Here is a 21,311-nt window from a genome sequence, read left to right on the forward strand (position 1 = left end):
CTGTAAAGGTCTTCCTTGGCTAACCAGGCTGTATGATTTCTGAATTCACCAGTGCTCTCTTTCTTCTCAATGATGTTCAAACAGTTGATTTTAGTATGCTTAATGTCTCTGACTATTTTTCTCTTTTTTCTATGCTTCATAATGGCTTCCTTGACTCTTATTGGCACAGATCTGGTCCCCATATTGAGAAATGCAAATAACAGACCCCAAAGGCAATCAAAAGGCTAGAATCAACACTAGATACTGGAAGATGTCTTATACCTGCACTAATTAAGCAATCGAACGTACCTGACTAATCAGAAACACCAGTGATGTCATGTGTCCCAAACATTATGACATCTTGAAATGGGAGAGCTATTTATAAAAAGTTCTGAAACCAAAATGTATAAAGATGCATTTAAATAAAATCTGAGAATGTTCACTTTAACCACAAGTGAACTGTTTTATTCCAAATCTAAAATTAGGTCGAATCAATAAAGAAATATGTCTTTGTCCCAAACATATATACTTCTATGCAAGTTACATAAGGTTTTATTTCTCTAAATACATACGATATGCCACAGTCACACTTGAATTATTGTTGTATCCATCTATACTGAGATGACAAGCAACCTGGAGTGAGTTTAACCCCTTTGTGCAGGCCCCCTAGTGGCCAGGATGCTGGTGTCTTGAGATTGACATCAGCTTAGACATTCAGTGCTCCTGAAACCAAACTATGAGTGGAAATAACAAACTCATTAGTAGCTTCATTAGTAGACGATATTCATTAGTATGCCAAATACAGAGCTTGTGAGTACCGCCATTGTCATGTAGGTTGTTTCATCTGCAGCTGTACCCCCCAAGCATGACACATTGGACAATAGTGCCTGTATGGGAGTTCATAAAAATATTCTTTCATCACCAAAAATTCTAACAAGATAAAACCAACAATAGCCCCGAAGGTATACCAGTACTTATTTATTTATCTTTATTTAACCTTTATTTAACCAGGTAAAAGTTATTGAGAACAAATTCTCATTTACAACACTGACCTGTTGTAATACAACTCTTTTATTCAGTAGAGGACAATGTATGGGACATTTCATTTATAACAACGATTGAGAACCAAGCATAACAACATGAATGGTGATAATAAATAGTAGCATTTGTAAAAATGTCATTCCATCCCCAACCAACAAAGGATTACATATTGTAGAGTACAGAAAAAACATATAAGAGTGAATGATTACATATGTATGTATGTGTACCACAGTTATGATGTATTTGCATAATTTTTCAATGTGATATCAATGTTTCATTTTTGGAGAGGTTTTGGACACCTAGGCTCTTGGACTGATGATAAGATAGTAATTACAATTAGAAAATAATGCAAAAGTGAGTTTCATGAGTGACAACCATTGATTTGTAGTGAAATATATGATTTTGTTATTATTTACAGCAATGCACAATCTAGACATTTTGGCTAGATTTGGAGACACTAAAAGACACCAGGGTACACTGTTTACCTTTTGCTTCAGAGATCTGACAATTGTGGTCAAGGAGTGTATGATCCAGGACATGTATAGTTTACCTGTTTTATATTCATGATCTCCCAGTATTTCATTTAAAACGGAGAGCTGCTTCATTTTTTTCCATTTTTGCCAAGATAATTGTATTTGTGGCACTTTATTTCAACCTAAATTATGAATATAAACTAATCTAATTTAGTAGTGAATATTTAGTATTGAAGAGTTTTGCTTCCTTTTAGTCGTTTTTCTGGTTTCTGTGATGCTCACATCTGGAGTTATAAAGCCTTAAATAGAATAGAACTACCTAAATGGGTGTGGATTGACTGGATTTGGCATGTGCATGAAGGGGTTAAAATATTTCACTGCCTTCCGACCAAAACAGGATAAATTTACAAAAGTGAAGCAACACAAGTGAAGAACAAAGCTAAGGGACAATTTGCAAAGGCTTATCTTACTTAATTATATAGTTTACACAATATCAGACATTCTTTATGCTTTTAAATCCCAAATATTTATATTGACCACTATAACACAGGAATGTGCTTCATTGCAGCCAATAACTCTGGTTAAAGACATCAGAGATCAAACTACTGTCAGAAACGAGGAGGCAGTATTTGAGTGCGAGATCAAGATCAACTACCCTGAAATCAGTTTGTCATGGTACAAGGGAACACAGAAGCTTGATGACAATGACAAGTATGAAATCAGAATTGTTGGTGATCGTCACCTGCTGAAGATTAAGCGCTGTCAGCCCGGAGACCAGGGAAATTACCGTGTCGTCTGTGGCCCACACATTTCCAGTGCCAAACTGACAGTTGTTGGTAGGTATTGCTGTCTATTGTTTATATATTTTTTAATTCATTTATTGGTTTATAGATTTATATTGAATCAATGCCAACAAAGCTCTTTCATTCTTTTATTTTCCAACACAGAAAGAGAAGTGGAAGAGTCTCTGAAGCCTGCTGGTAAGGACAGCAAAAGCTGTACAATGTATTGTCTGTTCTGCATTCCTAATGTAAAATCAGGTTGTTTTATAGCAGGGGTGTCAGACTCCATTGCTGGAAGCCACAATGTTCGCAGCTTTTTGTGGTTTACTTTCAATCAGCAGCCAATTAACCCTGAGAGCAAGGTGTCTGATTATTTAAGCAATCAATGGCTGAAATGGATCATTGGTGCTGAAACACCAAAAAGCAGCATACACTGTGGCCATCCAAGACTGGTTCTGACACTGGTGATTTAGAGCCTTTTGGAGTCATCCATAAAAAACAGAAGCTCTTAATCAAAGATCTTGGACTGGAAGACCGTGGATGGTTTGTAAATGTTAACTCTGCAGTTTTTGGTAGAAGGTTTGTATTATTAAATATGTTTGTATAGTCCAAAACTATTGATGCACACTGTAAGCATGATCCTTTACTAACCTCTTGATCATGTTTTAAATCTTAATGTATACACAATATTTATGTTCCAGTTCTTTTCTTTTAACTGTCATATTTTTTTTTTTTTCATTTTTTATGTTTTTTGAGGGATGATATTTCCCCATTTTTGACTTAACTAAATTATAGTAGCAACTATTTTTTTTATTTTTGTTATGTTATTTACCTTGTGGTGTTTAGCAAAACATGTATATATGTATACATACTTCTTGCTGAGTATGATCTAATATCACAACTAATCTATGGATATAGAAGACAATATCTGAGTGCACTTACTTCGATATGTGAAAGTCACCACAAGCACTCATCACAATAATAAACCTCCCCAATATCTGTTTTAGCTGCACCAATCCATTTCACAAAGCATATCCACAACATTGTGGTGAATGAACGGCAGTCTGCCACCTTCGAATGCGAGGTGTCATTCGACAATGCAATCATTACGTGGTACAAAGACACATGGGAACTTCAAGAAAGTCCAAAGTACAAGTTTAGGAGTGAAGGCCGACGTCACTTTATGACCATCTGCAATGTCACTTCAGACGATGAAGGTGTGTTCATCTTTAACAGATACAAACTTTCAATTTCTACAAAAATACTGCAAGAGGAATATGAATTAAATTACCTTTATTGATAATCTTGTAGGCGTGTACTCTGTGATTGTACGTTTGGAACCAAGGGGTGAAGTCAAAAGCACTGCGGAACTTTATTTATCAGGCAAAGGTTAGTTGCATTATGTCTGTTAAATAATTACTATATACTAAATAAATTAAATACTATTTCTTCAGTAAGGATTCACCAAAAATATTACATTGCCTGCTTCTTTCACAGAAATTGATTTAGGAAGGGCTCTTTATGGTGAGTATTGCATTTTTAGATTGGACACTTCATAAAAACTTGTAGAATCTTTCACACATCATACTAAAACTATGTATAATCCGGCTATTAGTAATAAATGGATTGTATACATACTTGAACTTCATATTTAATATCCCTTAGATGTCCCTGATTCATCCATACAAAGGCCCGATTTACCATCTGTAATTACTGCTAAAGGTAAGAATGGGACATCAAATTTGTAACAACAAACATTTAAGTTGGTTCCGTCTTTTTTTTTCCTTCAAAAAGTTTATTCATTCAATCTAAATAATTCAAACTAATTTAAACTAAGGACATGTGTTTTTTTAAGCTGAGACTTCTCCAGAGTATGATTATTATGAAGAAAAGAAAGAAACAAGAGGTACAATTCACATCAGTACTTTTAATCACTAATCAATGAACTCTGAAGTTACCCCCCCCCCCCCCTTATTAACAATGTCCTATAAAATCAGTGGTTTTTGAAGAAGAAAAAAAAGCATACATCTGTACATCTATTTTTACATTTATCATTAACAAGTTTAATATTTCCCCACTTGTGGTTGCACTTTTTTAACATGCTACCAAATCATTTTTGAATTTCTGGATTTTTTCCCCTCTTATTTTTCATTCTATTCAATAACTGTTGCTCTTGCCAGAGTTTCAAAGTTGGAGCATTCGGGAAGCAGGAGTTATACAAGAAATGGGTATAGAAGAAATGGGAGGTATATTGAAATCATGTTATCATCCCAGTTAACATGCATCTTGCTCCATATGTCCACATGATCATATTAACTTGATTGAAAAAAAAAAAAGATTTTTTAACTCTTTTTTTCCCCACCTTTTGTCAGGTGTCAATACTTCATATTCACATTGTCAGTTGATGACCATCATGGTTTTCTATGTTGTCATGTGGGTGTGCATTAATTGTCATTTTGAATGTGTGGGTGTGCTTCCCTTCTTTTTGTGTTTGTGTTTTGTGTTTACAGTATGTATACTTTCAATGATTGTATATTTGAGTCAGGTTTATTTACTAATTTAATCCTGTTTATTCCTCCACAATAATGAATGGAATACGTGTTCTTCACAAATATTTTGGTTTTGTATGCCTTCTTCCTCTTAATACATCAGATCAACAGTGTAAATACTTTTCTAAGTTGATTTCTATTGTTCTATTAGCTCCGAGGATGCCTGTTGATGAAACTGTCTCCAGAACTACTACAGGAATGAGAGAGGAAGTGCCAACTGAAGGTACTGTATTTATAGAGAATGAAAGTGCTTGTGGCAGTCATGGCTTATGGCTACATTTTGGAAAATAACCTTTTTCATGTAATGCCTAGCTCTTTCTCAGCTTCCTTTTTGTCTGATGAGAGAAGCAGTGCATCCCTGTAGTTTCTTTGTCTGTTAACCAACAAAACTCTTTATCATGCTGCGTTCAATAATTATTTGTAAGAATGCTTGGTCTCTTGGCTTCCTGCTGTCTAGCTTTGTCCCTGTGTGTTTGTCTCAGTCATTGTTTGCTTCCGCATCTCATCATTTAAACGCACTTATGCTCTTTTAAACCTATGCTTGGCACAAGAAGTCTAACACAGAAATGTCTTTCAAGTTCCTGAAGCTTACAAGAAGCCTGAACGAGAGCCGATTCCCTCAGCTGAGGTGCCTGATTCAACCAAAGGTATTCTACTATCTATCTGAATCTCTGTTCATTGTTTTTACTGCTATATATTTTAGATCTTAAATTCAGTGTAACATTTAATGCATAACATTTTGGAGAAATGTTGTCAGTGTTACTCTATCTTTCAGTATTTTATTTGTCATGTTTTATGTGTCTTAACTTTTCAAATGTGATGGAAATACACAGGAATTTATATTGAGTCGATTATATTTTTAAGTACCTGGAGCGAGGAAACCTGTGGAAGAAATGATCACCCCAGCAAGTGTGCCTGAAGGCAAAGATCGTCTTTTTCCAAAAGGTACAGTCTTAACTTTGATCTGTCCATCTTTTTTGTTGTTTTGCTCTTAAATGTCACCAATATCTTCTGTCTTTGAATCTGTGTTTGTCTTTCCTTGAGAAGAAGAATCAAGTCTTAAATTAAAAGAAGACTTGCATCATGAAATCTGAAATGTTTGTGCATTCCTGCTTAACTGTGTTTATAAGAAATTAGTACACTAATTTTAAATGTGTGTACTATTATCTTCTTTTCATTCACGCTGAAGTCTTCAATCTTCAAGCCAATGCATGTGTGTAAATGGTCTTCTAATGGTTAAAAACCTATCTTAAAGAATATGAAGAGGCTAAGAAGCTTGTTCCTCAACCAGCTCCTCCTCCTGGTGCTCCTACCAAAGATCAGGTTACTCCTAAAAAAGGTAGAAATATGTATGTTTATTGTAGTATATGTATTTGTTCTATGTATCCTGTCACGTTTTTCTTATGCAGCCATATATCTTTTGTTACATTACAAAAATCCCTTGCATTTTTGTTTGTTTCCCACCTAATGTTTGTCCCACATATTCTTTACAATCCTTATAGAAAATTGAAAGTACTGTGTCTGTATGAACTATTGTTTGTCATCTGTGAGTATTTGTATTGCAGGGAGAACATTTGCACTCTTGTAGGAGCCTTTCTGCTTGTCCAGCCTGTAGTTATAGTATAAGCTAATAGTTATGTGTTTTTATTACCTGAAGACATACCTGAACACATAGTAGAAGTGGCTCCTCCTAAGCCGCACATAACACCTGGACTTAAAGAGGTACCTGCCAAGGTTGAACCTGAACCAGAGCCTGCAACAAGAAAGAAAGCCGGAGCACTCCCACCCAAAGGTACCGTTACATCTTTTGTCGTATACTTTTGACCCACTTATCAAAATTATCTGTTTGTCTTAGTTACCTCATTTGTATTTGTGAATATATGTGTTTGTTTTGTCTGGCTTCTGACTGAATCAAATCTTCAGCTTGTTTTTTTGTGATTACATTGTCTTCTGTAATCTAAATGGTGTATCAAAAATGTTCTTTAAAGTTCCCGAAGAGCCAAAGAAACCAGTGCCACCAAAAGCAGAACTACCTAAAAAAGTAGAGCCAATTCCAGCTGCTCCAAAGGAGGCTGTTCCAGAGAAAGGTAGAGAATTTAATTTCTTTCTTGTGGGTTTACCAGTTACTCACCTGAAGATATCGTTCCATCTTCTGTCTTATACTTTTAACTTGAGTATCAAAATGCTCTTTGTTTGTCTTAGTTACTTTATTTGTATTTGTGAATACATGTGTATGTTTTTGTCTGACTTCTGACATGAAGGCAAATCTTAGACTTATTTTCTTGTGATTACATTGTCTTCTGTAATCTAAATGGTGTATCAAAAATGTTCTTTAAAGTTCCCGAAGAGCCAAAGAAACCAGTGCCACCAAAAGCAGAACTACCTAAAAAAGTAGAGCAAATTCCAGCTGCTCCAAAGGAGGCTGTTCCAGAGAAAGGTAGAGAATTAAATTTCATTCTTGTGGGTTTACCAGTTACTCACCTGAAGATATCGTTCCATCTTCTGTCTTATACTTTTAACTTGAGTATCAAAATGCTCTTTGTTTGTCTTAGTTACTTTATTTGTATTTGTGAATACATGTGTATGTTTTTGTCTGACTTCTGACATGAAGGCAAATCTTAGACTTATTTTCTTGTGATTACATTGTCTTCTGTAATCTAAATGGTGTATCAAAAATGTTCTTTAAAGTTCCCGAAGAGCCAAAGAAACCAGTGCCACCAAAAGCAGAACTACCTAAAAAAGTAGAGCAAATTCCAGCTGCTCCAAAGGAGGCTGTTCCAGAGAAAGGTAGAGAATTTAATTTCATTCTTGTGGGTTTACCAGTTACTCACCTGAAGATATCGTTACATCTTCTGTCTTATACTTTTAACTTGAGTATCAAAATGCTCTTTGTTTGTCTTAGTTACTTTATTTGTATTTGTGAATACATGTGTATGTTTTTGTCTGACTTCTGACATGAAGGCAAATCTTAGACTTATTTTCTTGTGATTACATTGTCTTCTGTAATCTAAATGGTGTATCAAAAATGTTTTTTAAAGTTCCTGATGAGACAAAGAAACCAGTGCCACCAAAAGCAGAGCTACCTAAAAAAGTTGCTCCAAAGGAGGCTGTTCAAGAGAAAGGTAGTGAATCCAATTTCTCTGTAGAGGGTTTACCAGTTACTCACCTAAAGGTATCATTACATCTTTTGTCTTGCACTTTTAACTCGTGCATCAAAATGCTCTTTGTTTGTCTTAATTACTTTATTTGTATTTGTGAATACATGTGTATGTTTTTGTCTGACTTCTGACATGGGGGAAAATCTTGAGCTTATTCTCTTGTGATTACATTGTCTTTTGTAATCTAAATGGTGTATCAAAAATGTTCTTTAAAGTTCCCGAAGAGCGAAAGAAACCAGTGCCACCAAAAGCAGAGCTACCTAAAAAAGTAGAGCCAATTCCAGCTGCTCCAAAGGAGGTTGTTCAAGAGAAAGGTAGAGAATTAAATTTCTCTCTGGAGGCTTTACTACCCAGCTTAATGGCAAATTATCATACTTGTGGCCACTGACTTTTCTGTTACTAACCAGTGTGGCATGTAAAGGAAATGCATTTTTCTTTTGTTGTTCATTACTGTAAGTGAATCATGTTATTTTATTTTTGTCTGAATGTTTTCGGCACTGTCAAAATGTTTTTAAATGCATGCACCGCTCCATTGAGTTCTTCAAGGTTCTAGGTATTTGTAAGTCATGCTATACAGTTATATAATGTATACGATATAGCCTTTCACTGATGCTGCAGTTATTGTAAATAATATCTACTTATCTACTAAATTAATATGATCATAATTGGATATATTTACAAATATTCTATCCAAGCGAGAGTGCAATTTTACTTAAAATGCTTAAGAGTGATTGGTTTTGTCAGTGATCAGTCCTGTCCTGTCCCTGCAAATGTTAGCTGAAGCAGTTTCTGAAGTGGCTTCTGCCTTTGTTTATAAAAAGGAGATTCTTGTATTTTGTGTTGTAATATACCTATTGTATTGAGCTTCAGCTTTGTCTTGTTTGCCTCTGTTGTCTTTCAGTACTTGAATCTTTTTCCAGATGTGTCAGATTTGCATTCTGAATTCATTTAATATTTTATGTGTCTCTTCATGTATCCATATGATGTCTTTCTGTGTGTCTACAATAAACCACATCAAATGAATTAATTTGTCAGTGCCATGTAAACTGGCACGACTCTTACGTCTTTTCATTAGAGTCATCTAATCTTCCACTCAGTCCTAACTTCCTAGATTAGCTTCAAGGTGTCTTTGTTAATACAGTCTGCATTTCAGATTTTCATTTTTGTCCTGTTTTGGTTTGTTTGTATTGTGGATCGCAATGCATATTCTTTACAGCCTTATGTTTTCTTTTTTGTATTGTGATCCCAATGTATATTTTTGTCATTTTATGTATGTATGTATGTATGTATGTACTGCCATCTCTTGCGCTCTTTATTAGGCATTTACATTTATTGCCCCTAATTTAAACATTCTTCGAAGTGTCAGAAGTACCCAAGAAGAAAGAAGCAGCTGAACTACCACATGCAACTGTTCCAAAAACAGCAGGTGTGGTTCCCGTGGAGGTAGTTCCTGAAAAGAAGCAGGTCACCCCAACAAAAGGTACTTTAGGAGCCATCATTCCAAATACTTTGACATGTATTGACAATTGTCTCTTTATGTTCTTTATTAGCAGTGGAGAAAGAAAATACTTTTATTCTTGTTAACTGCTTAATTGCTACTGAGCAGTTTCACTGCTCGACATGCCACTCTTTTTGTGTTTTGTTATCTTTATACAGCAGGTAAATGCAGGGTGCAGTTGTCTCAATTTTCCGAAATTCAATTTTCAAGGTACAAACAAAAATAGTAAAACTAGGCCTCAAGACTTTTTGGCTTTTTACTTAAACACAGTTAAAGCCAAGCGGTGGGGTGAAGTGAGAAGGTGTGACCTATAAGTGAGTAAACAGGCTGTAAAACAGTATTGCCTTGTTGTGTCAATTTGAGTAGGATGATTGACAGGGCATGTGGTAAAACACCAGCTGTGTATTTTGCCCCATTTCTAATTTCACACAGAGCGCAGCTTAACTCTCATCAGTTTACATTGAGGTTTGAGAGATAAAATCAATTTCTCCAAACTGATTCTAGAAGAAGAGAATCTATTTTTACACATTGACATTTGTCCTCTGCCTTGCTCTTGTCACTGAGAACTCATATAATACATGTAATACTCTATAATACTGTAGTTTTCCCAAATTGACTCAAATTGAATTGGGGTTTACTGGGTTTATGATTCCCTCTGGAAAGTATCTCTTGTGAAGTGCTGTTTTATAAAGAGGTTGTCATGCGGCACTTCCCAACAACCCTAGTACCCAACAACTGGAAAATTATTCCCTTAATAGGTAATCTAGCTGAACTGAAAAATTCTGGGCCACAAAATTAGGCCAACACTTTTAAAAGTGACAAGGTAACTTGGGTTTGCAAAACCAATGCTTATGAACGGTATAAATAAATAGTCTAGCTTTAGATGGTGTCTTTTCCTACCTATGATTTAATTTGTTTGTATGTAATTCATATTAGAGCGAAAATTCCATTAGAAAAAATATGCATCTGAGGTACAAGGAGGAACAGAGGTGTGATATGTTTTACCTTATCACACCACAGCCATTACCCAGTATCTGGTCAGTGGATAAAGAGTATCTTAAAACAATTACATTTTATGATAAACCATAACATGTGATTTGTGCATACAAAAATGGAATTATCAGACTGGTCTGCTATTTTAGTCTTTTCTGAGATATGTTAAAACTGATATCCAAGAAGTTCTATGATCTGTTCATTTTCTGAATTTTGATGGAAATTTTGATGAATGTTTTTTTGTAACAGAACTAATGTTAATTCTAAAATTGTTGACAATTTTAGAATTAACATTAGTTAATATTAGATAATATTCTCCATTAGTCTCTGAATATATACTTGGTTTCTCCTGAGATCCCCAACACAGTAGTAATGACTGATTGAAAACAGTTCAGGGAAAGGTCCATGTGTTATGATAATTCATGATGCCTTCAATCAAAACCAAACCACCAACTCAGATGTTGTTATCCAAACCCAAACCTTTGTTGGGAGGTCACAGCTATAACTTGTTTGTTTATTGGAAAGATGGAAGACTTAATCTAGTAGTTGGGTGTACAAAAGAAAGAGTGGATAAATGCATATATATCTGACATTTAATGGTGAAGCATTTCTGTAATTTTCTGTATGTGTCCTGCATTGTCTGACACTTAAAAACACAATTTGTGCTGACTGATTTGGCTGGAAATCGCATAAACAATCGGGTGGTCTCTGACTTTTGCTCAGTACTTTATAGCAAAGTCTTTTTGCGCCTGCATTTGCCTACAGTTATTTTTTTCTTGGGTATTTTTGTCTTATGTGTGTCCATATGTTCACTTGTTATTTGTTCATTTTTATCAAAGTTTAAATGTGCTTTTCACTCGCTAGAGTGTTCTTCTCTGTTTTAGTGTTGGGAGCTGACTTTCTTTTTCTGAAGAATTTTGGCCTTGATAAAAATGATAATAATAATTCCATGCATGTATCTTTCAAAGGAACACAAGATTCCAAAAGTAGGGCCCTCTAATAAAGGAGTAAAAGAGTAGTTTCTGTTGATATATACCACACACAATCTACTGTATGAAGAAAAACAGACACATCCAGACCATCCTTCTGTGATGTAATCAGCAATAATACGTATGTAAGCAATCCCCAAAGTTGCTTTAGTAACCCTTATATTTTTCATTGATTTAATAGACTTTAGCAAACTGTTGTGTCCCTTTGCTCAGCCCTGTCTGTGTCGTCCCTTTGTCTAAAATGTCTTAATGTGTGTGTTTTATAAAGTGCCTGAGGTAAAACCTAAGGAGGTGCCTATTAAGAAGGCTCCAGGGGTTGAGCCTGAACGGGAAACAGAGATGGCACTTGCTAAAGGTACGCTTGAAGCCATGAACTCTAAATACATCTTCTTATCGAGTCCTCTTCACTCTTCTTTGTCTGCTGTCTGTTCTGTCTTTGTGCAACTGAATTTCTCTTGATGTGATGTAACTAGCGTTTACAGCTTCTTAATTTTAAGTCATGAATAGACCTGTTTTTGCAAATGTGAGACGGTCAGTTATAAATGTGCAACAGTTTTGGCCAACCAACCATTTACTCATTTAAACTAAATATGGGGTGTTCTTTAAAGAGCCTGAAGTCTCAAAGGCACCAGAGATGTTGCAAGCACATCTAAGATAGAACTCTCATCTCTATAAAAAGGAACTCCTGCAGTGAAAGGTGTTTCAGTGCAATGTTCATCAACATCTGAATTATATGTACATATGTAGTTATCTGTACTAAATATGGGATGTTCTTTAAAGAGCCTGACGTCACCAAGAAGCCTAGGAAAACTGAGCCGATTGCACCCATTCCTAAAATAGAAGCAGCACCCCCTGCTGTGAAAGGTATTGTAATACTATTTTGTAACTTAATTTTCCAAACAAGCATACTGCCCTTTGTACTAAATATGGGGTATTCTTTAAAGAACCTGAAGTCACCAAGAAGCCAAGAAAAACTGAGCCTGTTGCACCCACACCTAAAATAGAAGCAGCACCTCCTGCTGTGAAAGGTATAATTCTCTTCTGCAACATAATTTTCTAAAACTGCTTATTTTTCGTTGTACTAAATAATGGGTGTTCTTTAAAGAGCCTGAAGTCACCAAGAAGCCAAGAAAAATTGAGCCTATTGCACCCACACCTAAAATAGAAGCAGCACCTCCTGCTGTGAAAGGTATTATAATTTTCTTCTGGAACATAATCTTCTGAACATGCTTATTCTCCACTGTACTAAATAATGGGTGTTCTTTAAAGAGCCTGAAGTCACCAAGAAGACACAGAAAACTGAGGCAATTGTACCCACACCTAAAATAGAAGCAGCACCTCCTGCAGTGCAAGGTATTATGATTCTCTTCTGGAACTGAATTTTATGTACAAGTTATTCTTTGTGACTTGTTTATATCTAATTTATTCTAGGCTGTTTTAACCTTCCTATTGATTCTTACACCAACAATGTAGCTTTATTTACAGATGTTTATGTGTTCCCCATATCTTCCCTTATAAACCAGTGTTTGTTATTTGTGTTGTATTGTAATTTCTTTCCCACCACCCATGGTGCTTCTTCTTATTCTTCTTCTTGTATTTATTAAATGTAAAATATATATTCTTAAGTAGCAATAGTTCCAAAGAAGCTTGAACAAGATGTGGCTACTGCAACTGTGGAGGAAGGTTCATCTCAGATGGAGAAGATTTCACCTTCAGAAGAAACTGACCGTGATCAAGAGTGTTTGCTTGAGCAAGAGGTTTTATCTGATGCACGAATTATTCCTTTTAATGATATTCCTCAGAGAAAATCATCACTTAAACTCAAAGAAAAATATTTCTTGAGACAACAGAAATCTGATATGAAAGGTTCTTTGAAGAAGGATATTCACCCTAAGGAGGCTATCTCATTCCCAAAAGAGGATGAAGAAACTCTTGGCCTGAAAGAGATTGTTCCTAAAGTTGAAAAAATCGTACACAAGAAAGGTATAGCTGATGAGACGCAAAAGATGGGGGGGGATTCAGTTGAGATGGAAATGATTTATGAAGACTTGGCACAAACGAAATCCACAACCACTGTGACTCAAAGGACAGAGGAGACTTCATCCGAGATGGAGAGGATTTCTCCTGTAGGAGAAATGGGTCTCTCAGAAAAGTTATATAAAACTACAGAAATGTACATGAGTGAAGAATATTTGCCCAGGGAAAATATAGATATTCCTGTTGGGAAGGAGGGAATTCTTCATAGGAAATACCCGATACAAGATGAAATACAGTTCCAGACACATGGAAAATTTGCTAAAGAGGTTACTTTGGAGAAAGAACTTCACCCTACATGCAAAAAGGAGGGAAAACAAATGCCTAAAATGAAAGAAGCCATTCCTCATATTGAAGAAATATCACCAAAGGCATTGACTTCCACTGAGTTTGAGAGGATTTATCCCATAGAAGAAATGTTTATTTCAGCGAAGCTGTCATATGAAGCAAAAGAAGGCTCCAGGCATGGAGACAGTATCCATGAAGAAATACATTTTCAGGAAGATGAGAAAACCTTAATAGGGGCTTCCTTGGGGAAAGACCACCCTAAGCAGGTCATCACATTTAAAACAGAGGGAAAAGAAATTCCTAAAATTAAAGAAATGGTTCCCAATTTTGAAGAAATAGCACAAGAGAAAGCTATAACCACTATGACTCAAAGAGAAGAAAAAACTTCATCCAACATTGAGAGAATGTATCCTTTTGCAGAAAGCGGTCCAGATGAGATGTCTGATGGCCCTACAGCAGTGGGCTGCAGAGAAGATGTTTTGCCCAAGGATGTAGCTGTTGCAAGAGATCCTCATCAAAGACTGATATATTCAAGACAAGATAGCATATCTTTCCAAACTCAAGAACAAACTCTAACTGATGTTTCTTTCGAAAAAGAACTTTGTCCTGAGGAGGCCATTGCATTCACAACCGGGGAGGAAGCATGTCTTAAGATGAATGAAATTGTTCCTAATTTTGAAGAAAAACCACAGAAAAAAATGACTGCTGTAACTCAAAGGAAAAAGGAGGTTTCATCTGCAAAGGAGAAAATTTCCCCTGTTGAAGGAATAGGTGCCCCTTTGAAGTTGTCAGATAAGACTAGAGAAGAGTACAGAAGTGGAGATATTTTGCCCAAGAAAGATAAAGCTTTTCCAAGAGATGTTCCTGAAAGAAAAAGACAGGCTGAGTTATCTTTACAAACACAAGAACAAACTATAACAGAGGTGTCTGTGGAAAAAGAACTTCATCCTGAAGACATCAATACATTTGATTTAGAGGAGATGGAAAGTCCTAAAATGAATGAAACTATACCAAGTTCGAAAGAAAAACAACAGAAAAAAATGGCAACTGCTGTGACTCAAAGGATAAAGGTTTCACCTACAATGGAGAAGATTTCCCCTGTTGAAGAAATAGGTGCCCCTTTGAAGTTGTCAGACAAAGCTAGAGAAAAGAAGAGAAGTGAAGATATTTTGCCCAAGAAAGATAAATTGTTTCCAAGGGATGTTCCGGAAAGAAAAGGACAGGCTGAATTATCTTTACAAACACAAGAACAATCTATAACAGAGGTGTCTTTGGAAAAAGAACTTCACCCTGAAGAGGTCATTACATTAAAAACAGTAGAGAAAGAACATCCTACAATTGACAAAATTGTTCCTACCTTAGAAGAAAAACCACAGAAAAAAATGGCAACTGCTGTGACTCAAAGGATAAAGGAGGTCTCATCTGCAATGGAGAAAATTTCCCCTGCTGACGAAATAAGTGCCCCTTTGAAGTTGTCTGATAAAACTAGAGAAAAGAAGAGAAGTGAAGATATTTTGCCCAAGAAAGATAAACCATTTCCAATGAATGTTCCTGAAAGAAAAGGACAGGCTGAATTATCTTTGCAAACACAAGAACAATCTATAACAGAGGTGTCTTTGGAAAAAGAACTTCACCCTGAAGAGGCCATTACATTCAAAACAGTAGAGAAAGAACATCCTAAAATTAACAAAATTGTTCCTACCTTTGAAGAAAAACCACATAAAAAAATGGCAACTGCTGTGACTCAAAGGAAAAAGGAGGTTTCATCTGCAGTGGAGAAGATTTCCCCTGCTGAAGAAATAAGTACCCCTTTGAAGTTGTCTGATAAAACTAGAGAAAAGAAGAGAAGTGAAGATATTTTGCCCAATAAAGATAAACCATTTCCAAGGGTTGTTCCTGAAAGAAAAGGCCAGGCTGAATTATCTTTGCAAACACAAGAACAATCTATAACAGAGGTGTCTTTGGAAAAAGAACCTCACCCTGAAGAGGCCATTACATTCAAAACAGTAGAGAAAGAAATTCCTAAAATTAATGAAACTGTTCCTAGTTTTGTGGGAAAAGCACAGAAAAAAATAACTGCTGGAACTCAAAGGAAAAAGGAGGTTTTATCTGCAACGGAGAAAATTTCCCCTGCTGAAGAAATAAGTGCCCCTTTGAAGTTGTCTGATAAAACTAGAGAAAAGAAGAGAAGTGAAGATATTTTGCCCAAGAAAGATAAACCATTTCCAATGGATGTCCCTGAAAGAAAAGGACAGGCTGAGTTATCTTTGCAAATACAAGAACAGTCTATAACAGAGGTGTCTTTGGAAAAAGAACTTCACCCTGAAGAGGCCATTACATTCAAAACAGTAGAGAAAGAACATCCTAAAATTAACAAAATTGTTCCTACCTTTGAAGAAAAACCACATAAAAAAATGGCAACTGCTGTGACTCAAAGGAAAAAGGAGGTTTCATCTGCAGTGGAGAAGATTTCCCCTGCTGAAGAAATAAGTACCCCTTTGAAGTTGTCTGATAAAACTAGAGAAAAGAAGAGAAGTGAAGATATTTTGCCCAATAAAGATAAACCATTTCCAAGGGTTGTTCCTGAAAGAAAAGGCCAGGCTGAATTATCTTTGCAAACACAAGAACAATCTATAACAGAGGTGTCTTTGGAAAAAGAACCTCACCCTGAAGAGGCCATTACATTCAAAACAGTAGAGAAAGAAATTCCTAAAATTAATGAAACTGTTCCTAGTTTTGTGGGAAAAGCACAGAAAAAAATAACTGCTGGAACTCAAAGGAAAAAGGAGGTTTTATCTGCAACGGAGAAAATTTCCCCTGCTGAAGAAATAAGTGCCCCTTTGAAGTTGTCTGATAAAACTAGAGAAAAGAAGAGAAGTGAAGATATTTTGCCCAAGAAAGATAAACCATTTCCAATGGATGTCCCTGAAAGAAAAGGACAGGCTGAGTTATCTTTGCAAATACAAGAACAGTCTATAACAGAGGTGTCTTTGGAAAAAGAACTTCACCCTGAAGAGGCCATTACATTCAAAACAGTAGAGAAAGAACATCCTAAAATTAACAAAATTGTTCCTACCTTTGAAGAAAAACCACATAAAAAAATGGCAACTGCTGTGACTCAAAGGAAAAAGGAGGTTTCATCTGCAGTGGAGAAGATTTCCCCTGCTGAAGAAATAAGTACCTCTTTGAAGTTGTCTGATAAAACTAGAGAAAAGAAGAGAAGTGAAGATATTTTGCCCAATGAAGATAAACCATTTCCAAGGGTTGTTCCTGAAAGGAAAGGCCAGGCTGAATTATCTTTGCAAACACAAGAACAATCTATAACAGAGGTGTCTTTGGAAAAAGAACTTCACCCTGAAGAGGCCATTACATTCAAAACAGTAGAGAAAGAAATTCCTAAAATTAATGAAACTGTTCCTAGTTTTGTGGGAAAAGCACAGAAAAAAATGGCAACTGCTGTGACTCAAAGGAAAAAGGAGGTTTCATCTGCAATGGATAGAATTTCTCCTGTTGAGGGAATAGGTGCCCCTTTGAAATTGTCAGATAAGACTAGGGAAGAGTACAAAAGTGACGATAATTTGCCCAAGAAAGATAAATCATTTTCAAGGGATGTTCCTGAAAGAAAAAGACAAACTGAGTTATCTTTACAAACACAAGAACAATCTATAACAGAGGTGTCTGTGGAAAAAGAACTTCATCCTGAAGATGTCATTACATTCAATACAGAGGAGATGGAAAGTCCTAAAATTAATGAAACTGTCCAGAGTTCTAAAGAAAAACAACAGAAAAAAATGACAACTGTTGTGATTCAAAGGAAAAAGGAGGCTTTATCAGCAATGGAGAGGATTTCCCCTGTTGAAGGAAAATGTGGCCCCTTGAAGCTGTCAGATAAAACTAGTCAGGAGAAGAAAAGTAAAGATATTTTGCCCAATAAAGATAAATATTTTCCAAGAGGTGTTCCTGAAAGAAAAAGACAAGTAGACGTACCTTTGCAAACGCAAGAACAATCTATGACAGAGGTTTCTTTGGACAAAGAACTTCACCCTGAAGAGGTCATTGCATTCAAAACAGAGGGGAAAGATAGTCCTAAAATGAGTGAAATTGTTCCTTGCTTTGAAGAAAAACCACAGAAAAAAATGGCAACTGCTGTGACTCAAAGGAAAAAGGAGGTTTCACCTACAATAGAGAAGATTTCCCCTGTTGAAGAAATAGGTGCCCCTTTGAAGTTGTCAGATAAAATTACAGAAGAGCAGAAATGTGATGGTCTTTTTTCCAAAAAAGATAAATCCTTTCCTAGAGATGTTCCTGAAAGAAAAAGACAAGCTGGCATATCTTTCCAGGAAGAAGAGGTTGCTTTGGGAAAAGAATGTCCTCAGGGAGTAATTGCCTTTCAAAATGAGGGGAGAGACATTCCTAAAATGTCAGCAGTTCCTAAATTTGAAGAAGTTACAGTACAGAAACAAGAGGTTGCTGATGAGGAACAATCTCTCAGGAAAGAAACAGCAAGTCCTTCCAAAAAACCTACGATTTTTCCTAAAAAAGAAATTTTTACTATGGGAGGTCTTGTTTCTTATACAGAAATGCCACATGAAACTGGTGAAATTGCCCAAAAGAAAGAACTTTCACCTGAAAACATTGAAGTAGCTACTAAAACAGATAAGGAAAAACCGTTTCAGTTAAAGAAAGGTGAAATCCCTACTAGTAAACTTCTTCCAAAACATCAAGATATCTTATCCAAGAAAGTGCATAATCTAAAGGAAGGAATTTCATGTAAAACTGAAGAAACTCTTCAAAATACAGAGAACATTTCCCTCAGGAAAGTGATTACAGAAAGGATTACCATGGACACAGATGAAACTGCACCTTTGAGAGGTACTATAAAAGAAGACTACTTTTTCTATCAGCCATCACCCAATCATTCCATCTTCAGTTTTAATAAAGGACAATAACCTCTATCCACTAATACACAATCTCATACATTTTTCATTTTGCTGGTTCAGCCAAGTGTTTCATGGTGCTCATTGCTTTTGGTTAGTGTACGTACCAAGTACATTCTTGAGCTCAACTGTCTGTGTCAATGTGGATTTCATTTTGTCATATTATCACACAGGAACAACCTTCAAGCATACGTATGTGTCCATTTCATGGATCCATCACTCATCCATTTCTTGTGTGACTCCATGCTGTTTCGGAGTCTTCTTCTGCCTTACAATTCTTAATGTTACATGATATTCTTGAAAGTGTCTGGACCAGATATGAGGCCTGCTCCTGGACTGGATCCTTTATCAGTAATTGTTCAGACGTTGTTACTCCAAAAGGTACAGAGAATGCAAAACGGCAAAATCTTGTGGAAACAATCTTTGGCGGAAAAAAGCTCTTAAATCTTGCGTCTGTGTTGTGTGTGTAATTTATGTTCTGTCCCTGGTTTGATATCATGTTGTACTGCACATATGTTCATACTCATGTAGTCTCATTCATTACGCCTGAGTTGGTTACTTAGATTTGCTTTACTTGTTTGAGGCTTTAACTGGTATATTTTATTCTCATTTTGACTTCCCTTTCATTAAATTGCCCACAGCAGAGAAGAAACCCTCACCAGGAGCACCAGAACCAGGTGCTAAGGAACTGTCCACTGTTGAAGGTACAACATTTGGCTGCTTGGTTTTTTTTCTGTTTTTTATTAATCTCTTTGCTTTTCATGTTGCAAAACTTGCTTTAAAGTCTCCGCTGAGGAGAAATTCTTATGAATGTTTTGTATCCAAAATAAACTTTAACTGTCCTTTTGAAGCAATGAGGAAAGAAACAAAGATTCCAAAAAAAACAAAACCAGCAGTCCAACAGCAAGATCAAGCAAAGGCACAACCAGGTATTCATCATGCCAAGAATTCTGGGAAGTGTTCAATCTTGCATATGACAATGTACTAATCTATTACAATTGTAATAATAGATACAAATTCATTAATAGAAATGTGGTCGCTAAGCTTACCCTCGACACTTGTTATCAGCGAATATTTGTGAGTTAATAATAGTAAATAATAAATACATTTTAATAAATTAATTCTGATGTTGGTTTTGGCTTGTGAAATACAGATCCATCATCAGAATACTTTTAAGCCTCGCTAGAGGTGTCTTTCGTTTGTTTCTTATTTCAGTTTAATTCTTGCTTTTTTACCCTTTTATAATAAAATATGCATTTTGTTTATTTACTAATCAGTTGCTTACATCTAAACAGCCAGTTTGCTTATTGTGTTTTCTAACCTCTTGATCTTGATAAATAAAAAAACATTTCTTTGAAGTTGAAGAGGAAGCAAAGAAAGCAGCGGAGCAAGCTATTACTGCCATCACCAAAATTGAAGCAGAAGAGAATAAACCTGAAAAAGGTACTGAAGGCCACTGGATAAACAAGCAGTTATTTGAATCAAGAATTTCCAAATTTTGACTTTAAAATTGGAGGTATTCCTCTCAGAACATGTCTCGAGAAAGGTGGCGTTATCTTTTTCATCATCAAATCATTTGTCTTTCTTGCATGTTGCATCAGTCTCTGCAACAGAAGAGCAGAAGACTGACACCAAAAAAGAGGAAGTGACTCCTATGTTACAGCCATTTAAAGGTATAATTTCAGGGTACTTAAAAATAATGTTTCCCTATGGGTCCCTTCTTCTTCATGTGAAACGGTAGCATATTATTTCAATGTTCAAATCTTCTGACTGTCCACAAATAAGTCCTTGACATATATTTCAGTATCTTAAAATCAGTGGTTGCCATATACAGTATTTTGAGCAAACCCAGCTGTAGGTAAAAGCAAGCTTTTTGTTGTGTCATGTATGTTAACTGCCTGAATTTTGCTATGATTTTCTCCAGTGCTTCAGAAGTTAATATTTTGTTCCATGTAGTGGAAGACCCTGGGTTTCTTGATACATGACATAATGGCAAGCATAATTTCAAGAGAAAATTAAATGGATTAAAAGATTTGTACATTTTAAGTGACTACAGTGAAATATTGTTATTCAATTAAGTTCATGCCCTCTTCAGCTATGCAGAAGAATTTGCCATTCACAAAAGTTTGCTTTTTGCAAAATTCAAAGATAAATTGCTGCCTGTCATTGAGAATCACCTTAAAACCTATACTAATGCTTTGAGTGATGAAGCGTACTTCAGGGGTGGTTTCATCTTTCTTAAAATGCGTCTTTGCTTTAAATGTTGCAAACTGAAATCAGTGCCTAAAATAGGCATTTTCATTTGAAATAGCTTTTTGTCCATATTTTATGCATTTTCTTTGTTCAGTTGCCTATATATTTTAAACAGGCTTGATTTAAATCCGGGCAGATCGTGCCTGTCCATACCTTAATATTTTGTTCAGATTGGCATAGTGTTCCCTTTGGACTAACGAGAGATACTTTAATTTCTGAACTAGATGAAGCCGAGGGTCCAGTAACAGCACCTGGAGTAGCCAAGAAAGGTATGAGGAATGTCCCTGCAATGCATGTACATTTATCTTGTTTAAAATTAAACAACACATTGAATACA

General features: G+C 35.8%; 1 protein-coding gene across 1 annotated transcript in view; it reads left to right on the plus strand.

Annotated features, from left to right (window-relative positions):
- Positions 1-21,311, plus strand: part of LOC118222800 (titin-like) — a 210,973-nt gene that overhangs the window by 75,250 nt on the left and 114,412 nt on the right. The window contains 20 exon segments of the mRNA XM_035408657.1: positions 2,062-2,329; positions 2,441-2,473; positions 3,283-3,492; positions 3,587-3,664; positions 3,773-3,799; positions 3,941-3,997; positions 4,131-4,181; positions 4,456-4,521; positions 4,976-5,047; positions 5,403-5,471; positions 5,689-5,769; positions 6,080-6,163; positions 6,482-6,616; positions 6,813-6,911; positions 7,163-7,261; positions 7,513-7,611; positions 7,863-7,946; positions 8,198-8,296; positions 19,363-19,425; positions 21,199-21,243. Coding sequence (XP_035264548.1) covers positions 2,062-2,329; positions 2,441-2,473; positions 3,283-3,492; positions 3,587-3,664; positions 3,773-3,799; positions 3,941-3,997; positions 4,131-4,181; positions 4,456-4,521; positions 4,976-5,047; positions 5,403-5,471; positions 5,689-5,769; positions 6,080-6,163; positions 6,482-6,616; positions 6,813-6,911; positions 7,163-7,261; positions 7,513-7,611; positions 7,863-7,946; positions 8,198-8,296; positions 19,363-19,425; positions 21,199-21,243 — 1,819 coding nt within the window.

The sequence above is a fragment of the Anguilla anguilla genome, chromosome 3, assembly GCF_013347855.1.
Source record: "Anguilla anguilla isolate fAngAng1 chromosome 3, fAngAng1.pri, whole genome shotgun sequence".
NCBI lineage: Eukaryota > Metazoa > Chordata > Actinopteri > Anguilliformes > Anguillidae > Anguilla > Anguilla anguilla.